This window comes from Hemitrygon akajei, chromosome 8, assembly GCF_048418815.1.
Source record: "Hemitrygon akajei chromosome 8, sHemAka1.3, whole genome shotgun sequence".
In the NCBI taxonomy this organism is placed as follows: Eukaryota; Metazoa; Chordata; class Chondrichthyes; order Myliobatiformes; family Dasyatidae; genus Hemitrygon; species Hemitrygon akajei.
Genome location: NC_133131.1, coordinates 29,250,199 through 29,273,635, shown reverse-complemented (window position 1 = coordinate 29,273,635; position 23,437 = coordinate 29,250,199). Strand labels below are relative to the sequence as shown.

At 39.0% G+C, this 23,437-nt stretch overlaps 1 protein-coding gene across 4 annotated transcripts in view; it reads left to right on the top strand.

Moving 5' to 3' along the window:
* Nucleotides 1–23,437, top strand: part of dhrs11a (dehydrogenase/reductase 11a) — a 98,203-nt gene that overhangs the window by 58,631 nt on the left and 16,135 nt on the right. For 2 of the 4 annotated variants that reach the window (XM_073053532.1, XM_073053534.1), the window contains exon 7: nt 6,387–12,190. In XM_073053532.1, the coding sequence (XP_072909633.1) occupies nt 6,387–6,428 (42 nt within the window). In that variant the 3' untranslated portion in view covers nt 6,429–12,190. Of the gene's footprint in view, nt 1–6,386; nt 12,191–21,502; nt 21,633–23,437 lie in introns of those variants that run through there. The other 2 variants (XR_012099907.1, XM_073053533.1) reach the window with 2 other exon arrangements.

Here is a 23,437-nt window from a genome sequence, read left to right as displayed (position 1 = left end):
TACCTGGTTTTCTGCATTGATTACTCATAAAATATCGTCTGATCTTCATCTAAATCACAATAACAGAAACACAATCTGCCTAACACACAGTTGTACTTCTTGTCACCAATACTGATTACACCATCTAAACAATCACAGTCTAGGTTCAAAAAGGTATGTGAACCTCTGGGGTAATGGTTTCTACAAAAGCTATTTGGAGTCAGGTGTTCCAATCAATTAAATAAGATAGAAGGTGTGGGTAGTAGAGGTGCCCTGCCATATTTAAAAAAAAAACACACACACACACACACACACACACACACACACACACACACACACACACACACACACACACACACACACACACACACACACACACACACACACACACACACACACACACACACACACACACACACACACACAAAGTCAGGTTAGGGACAGAGCCTGCTCTTCTCAAGAAAGATCTGTTTGTGTGCATCATGCCTTGATGAAAACAACTTTCAGAGGACCTTAGGAGAAGAATTGTAGAGATGAATGAAGCTGGAAAAGGCTACAAAAGCATTTCTAAAGACCTGAGTGTTCATTAGTCCATAGTAATAGAAATTATGTACAAATGGAGGAAATTCAGTACTGATGTCTAGGAGTGGCTGTCCTGCAAAGATCACACCAAGAGCATAATGTGCTTTGTTGAAGAGGTTTACAAAGAACCTAAGGGTAACAGCAAATGACCTGCAGAAATCTCTAATTTAGGCAGATTCTGTTTAATTATTATTGTGACAGATAAAGACCAGACCACGTTTTGAGTAATTAATGCAGAAAACCAGGTAATTGTAAAGGATTCACAAGCATTTTCTTGCAACTGTAGGTAAGGGTGTACTATACTTTATACAAAAATAAAGAATTATTTGGAAACTAAGAATACAATAGGATAAAAGATCAAAGGAGTTTGAATATCTGAATTCACAAATCAAAGTCATACGTTTGAATAAAACCACACAACAGCATGCCAAGCACTCAACGATATTTAGTTATAGTTGTATAACTTAGAAACAAGCTTTAGCCCACCATGATGCCTTTCTACATTAATCCTATTTTCCTTCATTAATTCTATACCTTTCAATACCTTGCTCATTCAGGTACGTGTCCACATGTATCTTAAATGTTATTACTGTTCCTACCTCTTAACACCACCTTCAACAGCATATTCTAGTTATCTACTACTTTGTGTGAAAGGTTTAACCTTCAGATGCACTTTAAACCTGCCCATCTCACCTTAAACCTCTGCCCTGTAATTTAAATACCCGTGGCATGGTAAATGGACTCTGGCTCTCTACACTATCTAGCCCCCTCATGATTTCATATACCTCATATCCTCTCAGCCACCCTGCTCCAAAGAAATCAGATTTGGCTTATTCACTCTTGCCACATAACTTGAACCTGTCAGTCTAGGCAACATCCTTCTAAATCTTTTCTACACCCTTTAGCTTAATCATATCTTTCTGCAGTGTGGCAACCAGAATGCAAAAACTACTTCAAATGTCATCTAATGATTTGTACAACTGTAATTTGACATTCCAACTCGTGTACTTAGTGCCTTGGCTAAGGTAAGGAAGCATGGCATGTGCTTCATTTGTTACCTTGTCCACCTTTCAGGGAGCAATGGACTTTTAACTCCAAAGTGTCTTTGTTCAGCAGTACTGCCTAGGGACCTGTCATTCATGCCCTTGTTTGGCTTTCAAAATTGCATCACTTTGCATTGTCTTGATTTTAAATTTTGTCTGGCATTATCTTGCTCACATTCCCAGTTCAAAATAGGAATTATTATCATTGACTTGTATGGCATGGAAGTAGTTGTTTTGCTGCAGCTATACAGCACAAAAGTAAATTTTGCAGAAGGAAAGGGACTAATGTGGTAGAATAATTTGGACTGTTCAGGAATCAGATGGCAGAGGAGGAGAAACTTTTCCTGAATCATTCACCGTGAGGCTTCAGGCTCTTTTATCTTAACCCTGATGGTAGTAATGAGAAGCATGCATGTCCCAGAAGACGAGGGTCCTCGTGGATGCTGCCTTCTTGAGCACCTCGATGGTGTGGAGAATTGTGCTCACGATGGAGTTGGCTGAGTATATAAAACTTTGCATCCTTTTGTGATTTTCATCTATTGACCTAAATCCTGCTGTAACCTTGGACAACCTCTCACTGTCCACAAGATCACCAGTTTTCCTAACTTCCTAATCATAACCACCTGGATTCTTATCGAAATCATTCATTTATGACATGCAGAGGACCCTGCAGTGCACCACTGCTTACAGGGCTCCTTTCTGGGGAAATATTCTAATAAGCCAGCAAAAACTGTACACAGTTCTACAGGAATGTTCTTCCTAAAGTGTTGCAAAGTTTTAGTGAGATTTCCCTTTGTACTCAATTTATTTTGCAGTGAAGATCAACATTTCATTTGTCATGTTCTACCTGTGACTGTGGGTTCCTTCATGTGCTTGTGTTTCTTCCCACATCACCAAAAGATAACTGGGTTAATTAATCACTAATTGCCTCTGTCGGTGATTATTGTAGTCAAGGGAGGTAGGGGGCAATGTGGTAGGAGGTTGATGATCGAAATACGGAGAAAAAATGGGATTAGTGAAACTTTCACTATTCATCATCATCATCAGGTGCCATGCCCAGTTTGAGCTTTGACTGCCAGGGCCCACACACTCCTGTTTCGGGTCAAGTGGATCAATTCATTGGTAGTCCATCATCATTTGTCTTTGCCTTCCTCTTGCTTTCTTCCCTTCAATCATTCCCATAATTACTGTGCATTCTAACTCCTCTTTCCTAATCACATGTCCAATGAAGTTACGTTGCCTTTTCGTGATCTCATACATTATTTCTCTTTTTGTGCTTGCTCTGTTCATGACATCCTCATTAGATATTCATTTATCCATGATATTCTTTGCATCCTCCTCAAAAACCACATTTCTGCTGCTTCAATTCGTTTCCTCATGTTACTAGATATTGTCCAACATTGAGTCATATAACATAACTGGATAAACGTAACATTTCAGTGCTCTGAGGCGAGTTGTCATGCCTAGTTTAGTGTTAATACTGATTAGGTAGTCCAAAAGGCCTGGTTCCAAGACGTCTGACCTGCCTTTTCTGTGTCTCTATTTGGCTTCTCACCATACAGGAATCTCCTTAAAATCTATCTGCTGTGATTGAAAATTTGACCATTAAGCTTGGGATCTTATTGTATGGTTTGATGATGGTCTTATGGTGTTTTCAAAAGGGAAGTTATTACACTGATAATGGTCTGGCTCTCCTCGGTTGTTAAATTTTTGGAAACCTAAATATTTATTTCATTTTTGTAGTTTATAGCATTATACACTCAGTGGCTACTTCATTAGGAACGTCCTCTACCCAATAAATTGGCTATTCAGTGTATGTCCGTGGTCTTCTGCTCAAATAATAGCGGTTATTTGAGTTACTGTTGCCTTCCTGTCAGCTTGAATCAGTGTTCCTATTCTCTCCTGGCCCCTTTCATTAACTAAGTGCTTTCACACACAGAACTGCCGTTCGCTGGATGTTTTTTGTATTTTTTGCACCACTCTCTGTAAACTCTAAGAGACTGTGGTGCCCGAGAACTCTAGGAGATCAGCAGTTTCTGAGAAGTAATGGATGAACTGAATAAGTGTTTGAAGACACAGGCAGTGCAGTGGAAGTTCCAGGCGTCATGGGGTATGATGTATGTGAAGTTACCACAACTGAGAGAAGGTTCTTGGGAAACTGAAAGATCTGAAGGTGGATAAGTCATCTGGACCAGATAGTGTACACCCCAGAGTTCTGAAAGAGGTCACTGAAGAGATAGTGGTGGCATTAGTAATGATCTTTCAGGAATCCCTAGATTCTGGAATGGTTCTGGAAGACTGGAAAATTGCAAATGTCACTCCACTCTTCAAGAAGGGAGAGAGGCAGAAGAAAGGAAACTATAGGCCAGTTGATCTGCTGTTGGGAAGATGTTGGAGTCGATTATTAAAGATGAGATCTCAGGGTATTTGGGGGCACGTGATAAAATATGCTATATTCAGCATGATTTCCTCAAGGAAAATCTTGCCTGGCAAATCTGTTGGAATTCTTTGAAGAAATAACAAGCAGGATAGACAAAAGAGAACCAGTTGATGTTGTGTACTTGGATGTTCAGAAGGCCTTTGACAAGTGGCCACACATGAGGCTGCTTAACAAGCTACAAGCCCATGGTATTACAGGAAAGACTCTAGCCGTGGGTAAAGCAGAGGCTGATTGGCAGGAGGCACAGAGTGAAAATAAAGGGAGCCTTTCCTGGCTATGGGAGTCTGTGTTGGAACCGATTTTCTTTACATTATATGTCAATGATTCAGATGATGGAATTGATAGCTTTGTTACAAAGTTTACAGATGATATGATAGCTAGAGGGGCAGGTAATTTTGAGGAAGTAGAGAGGCTACAGAAGGACTTTGATTAGGAAAATGGGTAAAGAAATGGCAGAATGAATACAGAGTTGGAGAGTGTATGGTCATTCAGTTTGGTAGAAGAAATGGAAGAGTTGACTATTTTCTAAATGAAGAGGAAATTTTTTTAAAAACTGAAGTGCAAAGGGACTTAGGAGTCTTTGTGCAGGATTCCCTAAAGATTAATTTGCAGGTTGAGTCTGTGGTGAGGAAGGCAAATGCATTCATTTCAAGAGAACTAGAATATAAAAGCAAGGATGTAATGTCGAGACTTTATAAAGCACTGGTGAGGCCCCACTCAGAGTACTGTGAGCAGTTTTGGGCCTCTTACCTTAGAAAGGATGTGCTGAAACTGGGGAGGATTCAAAGGAGGTTCACAAAAATGATTCCAGGATTGAATAGCTTGTCATATGAAGAGCGTTTGATGGCTCTGGAATTCAGAAGAATGAGGGGTGACCTCATTGAAACCTATCAAATGGTGAAAGGCCTTGATAGAGTGGATGTGGTGAGGATGTTTCCTATGGTGGGAGTGTCTAAGACCAGAGGACTCAGCCTCAGAATAGGAGGGTGTCCTTTTAGAATGGAGATGAGGAATTTCTTTAGCTAGAGAGTGGTGAATCCATGGAATTCATTGCTACAGGCCACTGTGGAGGCCATGTCTTTATGTGTATTAAAGGCAAAAGTTGATAGATTCTTGATTAGTCAGGGCATGAAAGGCTATGGGGAGAAGGCAGGAGATTGGGGTTGAGAAGAAAATTGGATCAGCCATGATGAAATGGCAGAGCAAACTCAATGGGCACGATTCCCTAAAGGTTAATTTGCAGGTTGAGTCTGTGGTGAGGAAGGCAAATGCAATGTTAGTATTCATTTCAAGAGAACTAGAATATAAAAGCAGGGATGTAAGGTTGAGTCTTTATAAAGCACTGGTGAGGCCTCACTTGGAATATTGTGAGCAGTTTGCTGCTATATCTTATGGTCTTGTACTCAAACCACCCTGTCTGGCACCAGCAATCATTCCACGGTCAAAAACACTTGGATTACATTTCTTCCCCTTCTGATGTTTGGTCTGAATACCAACTGCACTTCTTGACCTGCTCTGCACATTTTTGTATGTTGAATTTCTGCCACATGATTGACTAATTAGATATTTGCAGTAACAAGCAGGTGTACTTAACAAAGTGGCCACTGGAGTGTATCTGCCACATTGCCTTCCTCATTTCCTCCTAATGATCTGTGTCTTTGGCCTTTGAAGTTTCTCCTTTAGAGGCTCGTACCCGATTTGTTGCAAAAGATATTTTCAATTACAAATGCTTACCTTTGTGGCAGGCACCCAGTACTCTGCATGTATGTTATGGAATCTCTAAAGCACTTGATAGAGTTATCATAGATATTGATAGAGCACCATATCTGCTGGTGCTGTCTTCCTCAGCTGTCCAAGAAATAACTCTTTCTTTCCAGTAAAAATCCCACCCTCAAACATTTTGTCCATGACTGAAATAAAAGCACAAAATGATGGGGAAAACTCATTAAAACTCATCTGTGGAAAAAGTTTCAAGTTCAAGAAATCAGTTCTCACCTAAAATGTTAATTCAGTTTCCATTTCTCTGTGCTAGGTGCTTCCAGCATTTGATACTTGTTTCTAGTTTCTAATATCTGCAATTTTTTTTTCATTTTTGTGCTCATTGAGGAGTTGTTATTCTATTAATAAAATTTTATTGCTTTTTTATATAAGAAAGTATATTGAAATGATTGATAGTAATGGTCTTGATTTTCATTTGATCTCATTATATTTTGTCTTGGAACTCCATTCTTTAAATGAAGTGAAGTTTACTAATGTTGAAACTTTCAATGGCTGTGACAGCTGCCATTTAAAATATGTATTGGTGTTACTTAACTGACTATATATTTTTTATTTTGGCTCAGATTGGAGACCTTCAAATGCGGCCAACAGAACAACTGTCATAGCAATTGGAAATGCAACCATACTCAACTAGCAACATACGTAATGGCACGAAAATCTCTGCTGGACAGTTTTTTTAATAATGTTATGCTAAGGAGTGTGTCTGAGATAGATGTTCTACTTCATTTGGCCATACATAAATGGTAGAATTTGTCTTCTATTTGCTCCAGATATTCCTTGCTGGTACTGGGCAAACTTGCTGTAGGAGCAGAGCCTGTTCTTTTAAGGCAAACCATTTAACTTTATTTTATGTCTCCTCGAACTGCTGCAGATCATTTTAGTGCCAACTGTAGCAGTAAAGGTACAAAAATGTATGAAGGGTGATTGCATTTCTGTATGTGGAGAAAATGATGCTTGACCACCTAACCTTTCAGCTCATAGAGATTTTTTTTATTGTTAACTGTGTGACTTTGTAGGTGTGCATATCTGCTGATCTCCACACTGGTTTGCACTGAAAATCCCGTTTAGTAAAGATAAGTGAAAATGTAAACTGTTTTCAAAGGATTATTTTAAAAGGTATAATTGAAAATTGATTGTAATAGATAACTAGTCTCATTGCTATAGAGTGATTACATTAATTACTTATGTTTTTATTGCTGCTTCATTATGGATTAGAATAATATTACACACCAGGAAATAGGTTGATCTAGTTTTTATATATATATTTTTTAAATACAGAGGAACCTAGATTACAGAATAATAATGAAATCGTATGATTCCAAAACAAATTTTAAAATTCTCTTTTTAGATTCTTTTGACTATTAATGTTCAACCGTCTCTTACTGTTTTCTCTTCCTGACTGAATACTCTGAGATCTTTGAATAATAACTGCACGCAGAGGATTGCTGAAGAAAATTGTTCCATGGCCTTCAGTGGCCCTCATCATTTTAATCCAAAATTGAAGGGAATTTTGGGGATTTTAATTATATTGAAATTCAGACCATTCAACACGTGTAAATACATGTGTCTGCAACCTCTCTGTAATTTGTGAGTCTACTTGTTAATGATCTTAGATCTGGTTTTCATTTCAATCTTAAAAGTTAAATGATATGCATGACTAATGTCATAAAGACTAATAAATATGTACTGTAATTTAAAATAACTAAACAAGTAAACAATATTTTGCTTCCCAAGTCTATTGTTCAGCAGCGACTGAACACGCATTGCCATGTAATGATTTTGTACAAAGTACACCTGCAATGTTTGGTTGTAACCTTGTGCCGTACTTCTAAGGGGAGCATCGTCTTTCTTTTAAGAGACCATCATACAGCAGTGTAGTACTTAAATGTGAATAATTGAAGCCTGGATAATTCCACATAATTTGTTTTGTAAAAATACACCCTCTGGTGATTCGAATGCTAAATTGGTGCAATGGTCAGTTATCCCTAATCAATAAAGTTTGAAAGGGGATATTTATATTAAGAGTTTAAAACAGCTTTTATATAAATCTCTAGCAAGTTATGGCATGGTAGCATAGTGATTAGCACAATGCTTAGCAGTACCAGTACCTGTGGGTTCGATTCCCACCGCTACCTGTAAGGAGTTTGTACGTTCTCCCCGTGACAGTGTGTGTGGTGTGTGGCCAAGTGTTTAAGGTGTTGGACTAGCGATCTGAAGGTCGTGAGTTCAAGCCCCAGCTGAGGCAGCGTGTTGTGTTAAGCAAGGCACTTAACCACAACTTAACCACACATTGTCCACCCAGCTGAAATGGTGTTAACCTCGCGATAGACTGGCCCCCTATCGGGGGGGGGGGGGGGCGGGGGGGAGTCTCGTATTCTCAGTCACTTCACGCCACGGAAACCAGCATAAGCACTGGCCTGATGAGCCCATAAGGCTCAGGACAGACTTTAACTAACCTGTGACAGTGTGGATTTCCTCCCACATTCCAAAGACATAGTGGTTGGTAGGTTAATTGGTCATTGTAAATTAGGATTAAATCGGGGGATTGCTGAGTGGCGTGGCTTGAAGAGCTGTTCCGCTATTAAATGTCAATAAATTAAAAAGAGTAAGGACAGGCTTCTTTCTTGATTGTCATATCATCCCGTTTTGTCACTTTTAAGCATCACAATTTCACTGTGCTGCACTACCACTTTTAACTCCCATGTGAACTATTCAAAGTGAACTCCAGTTATTTATGTGTTCTTATTAGTGCCAAATTAAATTCAAAGTTACTAATCAACTTCCTGCTGGAGCTGATTCAGAAGATCTTATGTGAGTTGAATTACCCAGCACCTCATATAATTCATACAATTTTAGACACAGTTTTGTCACTAAATGCAACATTGGCTTTTTTTTTACATTTTAAATAAAATCAATAAAATAAGGTAAGAGAATGTGTAAGAGAAAGTAAACCTTTAGCCTTTGCAAGTTTTAGGTTGTTGAGAAAATATTTGTTTTTCTGCAACAATGCTGGACTTCTATTTTACTTTTTCCTTCCGTCATCTCTTTAAGAGTGCAGATGGACAAACAGAACAGGAAAATTCTGCCCAGATTGATGATTCTGTCCATTATCTAATTGTCCCATTGCAAAGTTTGTGCATGAGTGGGTATTTTCTCATATGCTTAGAGTGGGGGAAATAAATGGAGATTGACCACTACTTGTTTCTAAAGTTCAAAACTGCCTGCTAACTTGTGCAAGTGTGCATTCTCTTATTATAACAGAGTCAACCTATACAGCTACCAACCAGTTATATTCTTGCCTGACCTATCAATGTATTTGCTTTCCTGCTGAAATAATTGAGTAATGATTCGTGCCTGGAACTTGTGCAGGATTTTCTATTTTTGAGCACTGTATCCTAGTAAATCCAGAACTCTGAGCCAGTGGTATAAGTAATAGTTTGCTTATTCTCTGAATAATATTTCACACAAATAATTGTTGTCAAACATGGAGAATGATTTCTGCCTCAGTATAACCATCCTAACTACAAAATTTTCGCATTGATGCAGTAATTGAGAAAAGTTGCAGAATTCCATTGTGTTGTTCATGGCCTCCAAATAACGTTCTCATTCTGCATGGTGTTACTGAATTATTTATCTGTGTATTGATGTTGAATATGTGACAACTGAATAACGATAAAATAGCATTGCTGTGGCTTTGAGAGCTAACGATCGCCTGCTTGAGATATAACCATGTTGTTTATCTTTCTCAACCATCTAAATTCTAGGCATGATCCCAATTTGTCAAATCCCCTAAAATTGTGTTTTCCACTTTCTAAGTGCTTGACTGCCCCCCCCCCCCTCACCATGAACTGAAGCATGTGCTCAATTCTTTTACCTAAATAACTGTGATTTTAAAAAAATGCATTTATTCACTAAACGATATTCACATGAATAATTCAACGTCAAGTATGAAGAACAGTTCTTGCCATGCAGTGTGCTTGAAAACTGTTTGTAAAATTTAGTGCTCAGGCAAAAATCACTTCAAACTCTTGTTTCTATCAGATACTACTGTCCGCACTTGAAATACAGTTCACACATCTGTGAAACCTTTATATTATCCTTAACTGTGAATGAATGCTACTGTCTTGGCAGCAAGGTTAATATCTCACATGCTTTGGTAATACAACTAGATTTTGTTTTAATCTGTGTACAGTTTCTTCATAGATTATTTGCATAAATGAAAGGCCACATGAAGTCCCCTGGGTATGAAATGTCACTGTCGTTCAAAGCTGTATTCTGGTTTAATACTCTACCAATTACTGGTGTAACTGCTGAAACAGTTCAGGTTCACTAGCATGAATTTTGGGACAATTATCAAATGCTAGAACTATAAGTTCTAGCCATTTAAATTTTCTCCAGATTGTTTAATAGTCCATATTGTGTTATTTTACTTTCAATTAATTACATATATCATGGCTAGTGCATTTTCAAAGCTTTTTGACATTTCATTCAAGATGGTTTAATGTCATTTCCAATACACAAATGTAAAGGAGAACAAAATAATTATTACTCTGGATCCGATGCAACACAAAAAAATACAATAATATGAAGTATGCAATATTTAAAAAAACAGTCAATATAAATACGTAAGATAACTTGTATATATTGATTGTATGTACATAAAATGATACCAGGTACAGGAGTGTCTGTACAAAAGGTGGCTTTGACAGGAAATGATAAATTAGTGGGGGGGGGGGTGGATAGAGGTGTTGATCAGCCTTACTACTTGGGGAAAGTAACTGCTGATGAGTCTGGTGTGGCTGCTACATAGCCTTCTACATACTAGCCTTTTCCTTACATTTTTCTATATATATATATTTCCTTGATAAACAGTAGGCCAGAGCCAGTGATGCATTGGGCAGTTTTGTCTATCCATTGTAGAGCCTTCCTGTCCACTGCCATGCAGTGATACAGCACTTTAGGGTGCTTTATACTGTGCATCTGTAGAAGGCCACGAGTATAGATGTGCATAGTTCAGCTCTCTTCAGCCTCCTCAGAAAGTGGTGTGTGTTGAGCTTTCTTGATTGCATAGGATGTGTTCTGGGGCCATGAGAGGTTGTTTGAGATATGAACTCCCGGGTGTTTGAAACCACTGGCAATTCCACTGCTGTGCTGCCGACGTAAAAGGGGTGTGAGCGAGGTGATTTCATTACCAGGTTTGCAAATTTTTGCAGACAAGAAGTTGAATAGTTGCCACTTGGATAATCACTGCTAGGAGCAAGTATTAAAAATAATTAACTTGTGAAGTTTGAAGGCACACCTACATTACAGATGTTCAAAAGATCGACCCTTGATCTTCACTGCAGCAAATTTAGTAAATTCCCTTTTAACTGCTGATTATAAATTTTAAATAAAATACTGTTCAACATAGTTGGTTAATCTGAGCTGAAAACTTGTGACTTCCAGCGAGAGAACATTACCTTTACTCTGTTGAGCATCTTTTTTTTAGTTCAGAAATTTCCATTTGTTCCAGCAGCATAGTTGCAATTATCCTTCATCATGAAAGATGACCAAGGTTTAAAATCCCATTTTCATTGCGCAAAAATTTGTAATATTAAAAAATCCCAGCTGTTTTGTCCATGATTTTAAAAGCATTCAAACTGTGTATAATCTGCACTTCATTCTTTTTCTCAAACCCTAATTCTTCACTTTTGCTTGCTAACCACATGACAATTAGTGCTCGATCAATTTAGGTAAATTCAACAGATTACAATTTAATTATTCCTGCCTCTGATCTGATCACTGTTTGTCATCAAATAGTAGAAAACCTTCATTTATTAATTTCATTCTGTGTTGTCCTTCTATAAAGTTAGGCTTTCTTAATGCAAAAATAAATTCACTTGTACTTCATATGGGCAGAAGACAAAAGTGTTAGCAAACCTCGATTGACCTAGACATATCTTTGTGATGAATTCTTGTGAAAAATTGTTCGCTAGCAAACTATTTCAATTCTACTCATGTTAACTTGGTTTGTCAACAGTTTTTATATTTAACATGTGGAGTTAGTTTTGAGTAAGTGCAAGTTTTTCAATTACTATTTAATCAACACTATTGTACTGTTTCTGTAGAAGTTAACTGATGCTGCTAAATTAACAAATGTGAAGTATTTCTTGAGTCATTATATAATAAATAACTTTGGTTATGATACTGGATCTGCTGAAGATTGTGAAATCACACGCTGGTGAAAGTTCTGATCATTAGATAAGGACGGTAGCAAAGTTATTGATTGCAAGTGTTATGTAAAATTGCAACCTTACAAGTTTCCTTTGTCTAATGTTCATGTTACTTTTGCATTGTGCACATTAAAGCACCCAATATAAATATTGTATTCTTTTGTACAAGTGTTATTAAGTTGGGATACTTGAAGAGACTCGATGCAACTTTAAAAGGCACTTTCTTCCTCATAGCTTCATATTTGTATTTTAACAATCACATTTTCTTGCTCTAGTTCAAGAGTTCCCAACCTGGGGCTCATGGCATTAAGTTCGGGAATGCTCTAGTCACCCTTTTCAGCATGTCACATTGTGAACAATAACATAGGCATGGCACGGCTTTAGCTTATGGAATTGTTTTGATATTTGTCACACTTATCCAACTTCATTGCAATACTATTTCTAGTTTCTTTATTGTGACTTGAGGAGGGGTCCTTTTATAAAATCAAATAATTGATAACAAACTATAGGAATGGAACTGGCACAAAAAACCACGCAAGGTCGTAAAGCTGCTTTTACTTATGATGGACATTAAGTGCAACATGGAATAGCAGCATCCTATTGTATTAAAGGTATCGTTTTGAAATAAGCACTGCAAACGTGTTGATACTTGGCACTTTCAAACATCTGGATAGTCCTTGCAACACAATGTTATTTGCCAATTGTGAACATGCACAGCCCCGACAAAATTGTGAGGCACAGGTATGAAATATTGAATTTAAATGTTGTGGTTCAACATTGTGATATTTAAATATCCAATTGTAAATCATTCCTGCATTACATGTACAGTAAAGGTATCTTATGAGGCTACCAACATTATGCCATGGTCTGAGATATTAAGATATGAAGAACTTGGGGAGACACCAGTTGAACATCTCATTTTGTTACTGTTCAAAACCCTAATAGGAAGTGAATATTATATCTATTTATTCCTCTGATTATTGTATTTTCTAATTGAATAAGCCAGCATGACAAGAAGGCAGTTGAGCTTTAGGCCTATGCCAGTGTCACTGCATAACTAGCCACTGAAGCCATGTGGGGTTTCTTTAATTTCTTCAGCCAGGAAGTGGTGAATCTGTGGAATTCTTTGCCACAAGCAGCTGTGGAGGCCAAGACCTTATCTAAATTTAAGGCAGAAGTTGATATTCTTGATTGGTCAGAGCATAAATGGATACGGAGAGAAGACGACAGGTGTTTGGGGTTGAGAGAAAAATGGATCAACCATACTGAAATGGCAGAGCGGGCCAAATGGCCTAATTCTGCTATATCTTATGCTCTTATGAATTGTGATTGGGTGACTCATTATTTCTTAAAAGTAGCATTTACTACTTTTGATGTAATGTTAAGAATTTCCAAATGAAATAAATATGAAGCATGACCCTTGGGTTCCAATTGTTGCTGAAACCTCCCTGCTTGTTTAAACCGGTACATAAGTTTTTCCAATTTTTTGTTTTCTCTTTTTTTCCAACTGGTATCTTAGGTTACCAGATGATGGGCTGTTATTCTCACCCTTATCTCTTTGGTTTAGTTAATACTAGACCATAAGACACGGGAGCAGAATTAGGCCAATCAGCCTAATTCAAGTGCTCCACTGTCCCATCATGGCTGATTTATTATTCCTCTCAAGCCTATTCTTTTGCTTTCTGCCCATAACCTTTGATGCCCTGACTAATCAAAAACCTCTCAAAGTACTCTCCAAGTAGATTAATTGACTTGGTCACCAAAGCCTTCTGTGGCAATGAATTGCACAGATTCACCACCCTTTGGCTAAACAAATGTCTCCTTATCTCTGTTCTAAATGTCCTATACTCACCAACTGTGGGAAACATCCTGTCTATATCCACTCTATCTAGGCCTTTCAATAGGTTTCAATGAGGTCCTCCCCCTTCTCTGCCCCCCCCCCCATTCTTCTAACCACCCGTGAGTACAGGCTAAGAGCTCTCATGTGTTCCTCATATGTTAACCCTTTAGTCCCAGAATCAATCTCATGAACCTCCTCTGGACCCTCTCCAATGCTAGCACATACTTTCTTAGATAAGGAGCCCAAAATGTAATCTGACCAATGTCTTATAAAGCTTCAGCTTACATCCTTGCTCTTACATTCTAGTCCTCTCAAATAAAACATTGCATTTGCCTTTTTTACCACCATCTCAAGCTGCAAATTAACCTTTAGGGAATCCTGCACAAGGACTTCCAATTCTCTTTGCACCTCAGATTTTTGAATTTTCTCCCCATTTAGAATAGTCTACCCCTTTATTCTTTCTACCGAAGTGTATGACCATACACTTCCCTACACTAAATTCCATCTTCTTTGCCCATTCTCCTCATCTGTTTAAGTCCTGCAGACTCACTACTTCCTCACACCACCTGACCCTCCACCTATCTTTGTATCGGCTGCAAACCAACAACTGTCATGCAAATATAATGTGAAATGGTCCCAACACTTGCAGAAAACACTGGTCACCAGCAACCAACCAGTCACCTCTCTTTTACTCTTCATATATCTATGGGAAAAAAATTGGCATCTTCTATTATAGTATCAGTTAGCTTATCTTCATATTTCATCTTTTCTCTCCTTTATGTATTTTATGTTTAATGAAAACTTGTGCTGGTTGTAGTTAGGTAGGTATTCTTAATCTAAAGATCAATTACCTTGCATGCATTTCACACTATAACTTGCAAATACTCCCAATGCAATCAGGCAGATTTTGAAGTCACCTCCCCTGTGAGCCATTTGAATTATGAACAGTAAATTGAATTTTCCAGTCAAAGATGATGGGTAACAAGATAGGAAATAAATATTAAAGTTCTCAATGACATTTAAGCATTGCCCATTAATATCTGTGCATCTCTTGGAACGAGTGCCTTTAGAAAGCTTGCTGAGCTTTTATTAACTAAAAGGTGAATATACAGGTGTGAGAGCACCTTAAGATATTTAAAATATAACTAAACATTGTCAGTAAAAGTTGACATGTTAACAAATGGTTGAGAAACACCAACTACTGTTTAAAAGACAAAACAAGTAACTGATAATTAACCCCGGTACATGTTTTATTATCAAAGTACACCATTTAATCATTCTGCAGTTGCCATTGCTGTGGAAAAACAGTAATAAGAAATTAATGAGTATTTGACTTCAATATGTAAGTGAATATTAACAGCTATGTGGGGGAGATATATCTGTATGAAGTACTCGCATTGTCTGTGCTCCCCAAGGCCAGTATTAGGCATTCCAATCAAGGAACATTAATGATTGCCTGGCTGCATTAAGTGGTTATTAATTGACAGTCATGAACCTAGAGTTTACTGTCCTGTAGAAAATAGCAATTTTTTAATTGAGGCTTTGCTTTGGATACAATTAAACACGAGTAAAATAGCATTTCATCAAAAGGCTTGAGCAACTGAATGAAAGCTGAAAATTGAATGTTTTGTCTAGTGGAGTGGAAAGGATTAAAAATTGTGTAGTATCTTGTATATGAAACAGGAGCAGCTGAGCCACAGAGGAAGAGAAGACTTGTTTAAATGTATGATCAGGTTATTGCAATATTTGGAATAATATGCAAATTGCAATTAACAAAGAATATTTATATTTCTGTAGCTCTAGTAAATTTTTATGATAAATAACAAACACTGTATGCACATTGGGCCCAGTAGTGTTCTGACATTAATGTGGACTGCCTCCAAATTAACAAAGCTTGTACTTACTTCCTTCTCATGTTTGCATCATGAACTCTTCATCACAATGTCAGTCTTTAACCACTGTGTGCAAAAGCAAGCTTTATACCCTTGGAAAAAAAAAACTGCTGATCAGGCAGCATCCATGGAGGCAGAGGGATGATTGACATTTTAGGGCAAGACTCCTGTATCAGCACCTGTAGTATCAACTACCCCTCTACTTCATCAAATACTATTTACTCAACTGATCCAGCTGTTTGGTGTCTTTTTTTGCTCCAGGTTAGTTTCTGCAGTTTCTTGTATCTCCATTTCATATTTTTGTTCCCTCTATCAAACAAAACAAAAATCTGTTAATTTGTCATCTTGTTCAAAATGCCTTCCAGTGTAATCAGTTGGATATTATATCTGTCACAGGTCAGGTGTTGAATCAGGACCCAACTGCAGGACACAGACACTGGTGTCCCAGAAACAGGACAAGTTGGAACCCAAGCACAGGACAGGATGCAGTCTAGGCAGGGGAAAGCAGGACCAGGACAAGGGACTGGGAACAAGGAGCCTGGGGTGGATTCCAAGCCTGAGACTGGACAAGGACCCAGAACCTGGGTCTTGCCTCAGGCAAGGACCCCCAAACCCAGGTGAGGGCATGACAAGGGACGGGGTCTTGAGGCTTGGAGCTTGGGGCAGACTAGGAACTGTACATCAACATGGAGCCAGGACTTATCCTCCAACAAGCCAGTACTCATCTATAACTCCACACCAAGGTGGGGCAGGACCATCCATCAGGTAACAGCAGAACAGCCTGACCTACCCAACAGAGGCAAAGACAAGACAGATTCCCCCCACAGGGCAATGGCAGAACAGCCTGACTTACCCCACAGGGCAAGGACAGGAAGAGACAAACACCAAGGAACAACAGCCAGTTCCACCTCTGCATCAGGGTTACAGCCAGCAGCCTTGGCTGGCTACAAAAGCAACCAGATCCCTACCTAGCTCAGAGTGGCTGACAGCCACCCAGCTGGCCTGGGAAACAGCTGAATCCGTACCACAATGACCACTCCAACCACTACCAGCAAGGCTCCCAGAAGCCATGGTTCTCCAACACAGCCCCACAGATGGCAAGAGACCATTCTAGCCTTCCATCTGCACCATAAGTATCATGACAGGACACCCCCAACCACACTCAATACCAGGGCCACTTATATTCCCAGTTCCAATATGAGCCTCAGGTGTTTCTAGTTAAGTCCAACCACAGCAAGGGACTGCCGGAAAACCCAGAGTCCATGGACTTCGGACTGAACCACCACAATATCTCTCATTCCTGCATGCAAAAACTTATGGACTCAGCATTTGGGTAAAACTGGCTGGCAAAATATTTTTGTGCCTTTATTTCCAATTGCCAGCATCTGCAGTAATTTTCTGTAATTGAAAAATGAAGATTCTGCTTCCATTTATGCCTTCTCTAAACTATCTTTTCCCTTCTGTTGCCATATGCATTAATTAGGGTAAGTGCACTGTCAGAGATGTTGCCTTTAAATTGATGTGGACTGAAACAATCATCCTTCTTGTTAGGGAGTCATACAATATAGAATTGCCCAACTGGCCCATGCCAACACAGGCTTCCCATTTAAGCCCAATTTTCCCAAGTTTTGCCCATGTCAGGACCTATTGCTATTCATGAACCTGTCCAAGTGCCTTTTAAATATTTGTTAATGTACCTGCCTCAATCACTTCCTCTAACCACTCATTCCATGCACTGACCACCCTCTGGATGAAAAGGATGCCATCAGGTTCCTATTAAATCTCTCCCTTCTCACCTTAAACTATGGCCTAGTTAATTTCAACAACTCCTGGGTGGAGGGGGAGATTGTTTGTTGATCCTGTCAATACTCATTATTTTATGCACCTCTATAAGCTTATTCTCCTACACTATGATGAAAAACTTTCCAACCTGCTCATCCTCTCTCCATAACCCAGTCCCAGCAACATCCTTATACCTATTCTCTTTCCAATTTAATGGCAACTTTCCTATAGCAGAGTGACCTAAACTGAACACCCGACACCTTACACCACTGCAACATAATATATGCCTTCCAGTCTATTGCACATGTCCACTTTCTTTCCATCCCTCTCTCTCTCTGCCTTATAAAACCTGCTCTTCTGTAACTTCAAACTCAGAAGGTTACAGATCATGATATTTTTCTAAGCAGATGCCACCTTATCTGAGTTTTTCCATCAAATTTCCACAGAATTTTGCTCTGGACATTAACTGCAACTAGCACTTTCAAGAATGCAGTATATAATTCTTGACATAGAAGTGAAATGGATACTTGTCAGGGGATGGGTGGGGAAGAGTAGGCAGAAGCAAAGATTGGGAGCCAAATACATAATTATAGACTCTTGAAAGAAATGGATGGATGAAAGGAACTACAGATGTTTTCCAAGCATGTGTATTATTCTTATGGAGATACATGAGGCTGCAGATGATAGCATCTGGAGAGTGATTAAAAAACCAGCCAGAGGAACTCGTGCTGGGTCTCAGCCCAGAATGTTAATCACCTCTTTGCCTCCACAGATGTTGTTGACCCACTCAGTTCTTCCAGCAGTTTTTTTCCCCTCTGATATTACTTTTGTGCTGCCTTTTATAGCTGAAGGTTATTGATAAATGGAAAGTCAGTACCAAAGGACTTCAAAACAGGTAAAAAGGCAGTTCTGAAGGATAATAGATTGTTGTCTGATGCTTGTGTGATGAACAATTAATCTGTATTTGATGATAGTTGTGATAAATTTGTCTAGCATACCTACACATTCATAGAATCATACAGAACAGCAACATTCTCTCTGGCCTACTTGATACCAGCTGACCAACAAGCTCCGACTTTGTTTACTACATGAGTCCATCAACCATCTCCAGATTCTGCCTCTATCCTATACTCTCTCAAGGCTGCTTATAGTGGCTAACTAATCTCCAATCCTACAAGACTTCAGTGGTGTGGTAGGAAATCATAAACCCCGACGGGAGGCTCTCAATAATAGGAAAATCATGGAAACTCCTCACGGCATCGGATATCAGGATTGAAACTGGTAACAGCTCTTCTATCAATGCCATCACAGGATTATGAAATTGACTTATTTCCATTTGCACACATGGAAATTCTAAGTAGCACCTTGGGCAATGTAGTCAGTCTGGATTGGGCCCAAATTCTCAGATTTGGATACATAACAGAAAAAATATTGAGGGAAGGGTGAACTGTGGTTTCATCCCAATATGTCAGACAGGAGAGATCCAGATTTTTCCCCCACTAGAGAGACAGAATCTTTTGGTGTCTTTTATTAATGTTGTAATGGTATCAATAGATTAGCCAGATGAATGGCAGAGTGGCAAATTAATTTACTTGTGGAAATCCCAATGAGGGCAAAACCCACAAGGGGATGCATAATAAATGATGGATATTGAGAAGTGTGGAGGAGTACAATGAGATTATGGCCCCACAGACCTCTAAAGATAGCAGCAAGTGTGGACGGGATTGATTCAAAAAGGAAAGACTGTCAGGAATTAGAAATAAAGCAATATTGGAAATACTCAGCCAACTGGGCAGCACCTTCAAAGAAAGAATCTGAGGTAACATATTGAGTAGCTCATCATTCATCAAAAAAGCAGTTAAGAGGGAGCATGGAATGCTTTATTTGTTGAGGCTTGAAATATGATGAATGTTTGATCAACTGTACAAAATCATTGCTTTGTTCAGTGATGGAGTCCTGGACATTTCCAGTCACCACATTACAAATAGCTACTGGAGGCATTGGAGTGGGTGCAGATTTACGTCAGATCTGAAGAATTTTAAGTGTAGGAATAGAGCGACTAGGATAAATGATAGGCAGAAGAGGTTGCGAGGAGATGTAACTCAGATGCATAAAATTGAGAACCTCGGACAGACAGAATGGGGAAATTCAGCAGAGGATCTTAACTAGTTTTAAGGTCATTTGTAGAATCATCTGGGTGCTTTTCCTCAACTGTGTGTCCAGAATTTGCCACCTGAGGGAGAGGTGGAAACAGGAACCTTTTTTAGATTCAATAAAATTATTCAGATAATTTTCTGCAATCTTCGCGCAACGGATCACGGGTCTCAGCCCGAAACATCGATTGTTTGTTTATTTCCATGGATGTTGCTGAGTTTTGTGTGTATTGCTTTGGATTTCCAGCGTCTGCAGAATTTATGTTCATATAAAATGGGGTCAGTCTGAATGGCTCTTTATCTTACTTGACACAAAGTGCAGCAGGCTGAATAGCCTCTTTCTGCTGTGAATTTCAATAATTCAATGATAGAATTTATAAAATGATATTTTCTCCAAAGCAAAACTTTCTGCATGTTTTGTGGTTACTGCTTTGTTGTTTTTTTTTTGCCAAGCATTTTGATGATTTTAAGTGGCAATGATATCACAGTATTTGTTAATTATCAAATGCCATTTATCTCACAGTTGTGGTTAACTGGCAACTAAGTTTATCTAGATCAACTACCCAAGCCAGAAAGGAACATTGCTTTTAGGCAAGAAATGCACAAATATTCCATCAGACAATTAATTAGTTTTTATTGACCTGTTTTAACTGACTTATGTCAAAAATAATTTGGAGCAAATTTTCCACTACATTTGAGCTTCCAGTACTTTAAATTCATTTGCAGTATGTTTACCCATAATTATCATGCATGTATGATTACACCTTGCATGCTGAATTGGAGAGGCTCATGTGTCAATGAAGTAATTTAAGTCAGTTGCCTGTACTTAACCCAAGTAAGATTTCAACTCTGTTTGTGTAACTTACTAAACAGAAGTTTTCTCTGGTGTGGAAGTAAAGCAAATCTTAAGAGATTAAATATTAATTTTCCATTTTAACTCAGCAGACCATGTTTAATAATCAGTTGCCTCCCCAACATTTCGTTGTGGACCGATTCAACATTAGAGCAATGTTATTGTGAATCTGTTTAACTTTCAAGAACCCATGTGAGATTAGATGCTTGCCCCCACAGACAGAAACTGATGTTATCCATTTTAGTTTAAGTATATAAATTAGTCAAACATTTTTAAGAATGGTAAAGCTGATCTACATTACAGAATCCATTTGCGTGCGACCTACAGAGGATTGATTTGGCCATTTTCATTAGTGCTGTCAGAGACAAAATTAAAGCAAATCTTGATCTGGCTTACAAAATGAAAATTTTGGCTTTTTTTTTGCTTTCCTTTCTTGTCACGTCTTGTTTGGAGAAGTTGGCTACAGTTTTATGTTACAGGACACGCTTTTGTAGGGATATTAGACTGCATTTCAACTGCACACGTTTATGTAGTTCATATGTAGCTGATCACAGAATAATAATTTGATATTTGTTAATATTTTAGAAAAAGGTAAACTTTCCATTCTTAGTTTGAAATTACAAGCTGACAAGCAAATTTGAGGAGAAATAGCAGGTTGAGCGCTGCCAAGTTGTCTTCCTATACAGCTTTTGAAAACTTTGTTCGTAACCCCTGATCTATAATTGAAAGGGTTAACTGGTTCTGTGTGCAACACTTGCTTTACAAGGAAGAATATATTAACTTTAAATTCATAATTTTAAAAACTGTTATTTGAGAAGTTTTTCTAGAGTTTAGCAAAGGCAGAACCACAAAAGCAATTAGTATTTACTGACTGCAATGTAACTTTGTTCCAGCGTCAATATTTTAGTTACCTCTTTTATAATGGCCTGCATTCACTCTCCTTTCAGCGTACTGGGCCACGTTCCGCACCCAACCAACCTGGCCCACTTTTATGGTGTGACAAAGCATGCTGTGACTGCACTGACTGATGGACTTCGGTATGAACTGTGTGACCAGAGTTGCAGCATTCGTGCCACAGTAAGTCCATCCTCGACATCACAAGTTAACGATCCCCGTAAAGTTCATCCCTGTTCTTGCAACGACGAAAATTCCCCTTTAGTAATTGGTATTTCACCATTCATGGTGATTTTGCATTTCCACGCCTCTCTTCTTTGTGCCTCGATTTTCCTTCTCCTTTATGTGTCTAACGCTGCTTTACCTGTATTGTAAAGGGTTAATCTTCGTGCTTGTCGAATGTCTCGCCACCGTGGCTTTGAGAATGTACTGTAATATACTGCCCGATCACGCCGCGGTGGCCGTGAGGTCACGGCGGTGGGGACCTGCGAGTTTGACGAATACGGGGCTGAAGGCCCGTGGAGAGTGGTGGCAAGTTCACTGGTTTGATCTGGTGCTAACGTACTTACAGCAACACCTCATTATCAATGACGAGTGTTTGGGGGCTCGGTTGTTTCTCGGGGCCCCGCTGACCGGCTGAGCGCAAACGGCGCCGCACATCGTGTGTGAGGTGCACAGTGAGAGGGTCTCGAACTCGCCTCCATAAATGTTTTAATGCCTTGCTACTCTGTCCTAATAAACAAAGTTTTGTAGTTCTAAGTCGATAATTAGGGGTTCTTTCTTTCTGCCTTAGCGAGCCGGAACGAAGAACAACTTTGTGTAAAGTATCATTTGCAAACCAAAGCGTCCAGATCTTTTCAAATTCCTTTAAAAAAATTAATTTAAAAAGCATTGTGAGCAATTGAGGGTGACTTGTCCCAATGCCTTTTGTTCTCTATCTTCTGAAGATATCCAGATTCTTCCAGTTCCCCCCTGTTGCTTATATTTTTCGGATAGCATAGAATCCAGTCTCTGACAATTCAATGTCATCGGTGTAACCAATGAAATGAACATTGCAGTATCAAGAAAGGCAGAAGGTTTTTTTTAAAATGCATAAATTTAGGTTGTATTTCTTTACCCAGATAGGCTACGGTAGCGTGACACTGTTACAGCTCGGGGCGCTCGCGTTCAATTCCGGCATCCTCTGTAAGAACTTCATATGTCCTTCCCGTGAGTGCGTGGGGTTTCTCCCACCGTCCAAAGACAGACCGGTTAGTAGGTTAATCGGTCACTGTAAATTGCCCTGTGATTAAACAGGTGGGTTGCTGGGCTGGAAGGGTCTGCTCTGCGCTGTATCTCCAAATAAAATTAAAATTGTATTTGGCTGATAAAGGCAGAGAACACCATCGCTGAAATGTAAAAAACTTTCGTTCAAAACTTAAAGATGATGCAAAGCTATTTTGGGAAAACATAAATGGAATTAAAACTCAATAACGCCAGCGCAGTGAAATAAACTGGACGGCCGTGTCGTGAACTGTAATTGATTTGTGATTGTCACATGCACCAAGATACAATGAAAAGCTTGTCTTGCGTACTGTTGGCACAGATCAAATCATTACACAGTGGACTGCAGTTGAATAAAGTTAAATAACCGGACATAGTCTAAAGTGTAGCAGCTACAGAGGAACTGCAGTGCGGGTAGACGGCAGGGTTGCAAGATTGTGACCAGCTAGACTCCATCAGATTGTACTTTGGAACCACTCAGTACTGAAGCTGTCTTGAGCCTGGTGGCATGTGCATCCTTCTGCCCAGTGGGAGAGGGGAGAGGAGTGAATGTTTGGAGGTTACAGGAGATTCTGCAGAGCCTGGGCATCTTGACCAATACGCACAAAATGTCGGAAGAACTCAGCACTTTACCGAGGAAAATGAGCAGTTGGAGTCTCAGCCCAAGACCCTTCACCAGGACTGAAACATAAGGAGTGATAGGGTTGGCTGAGGTATTTGATTAT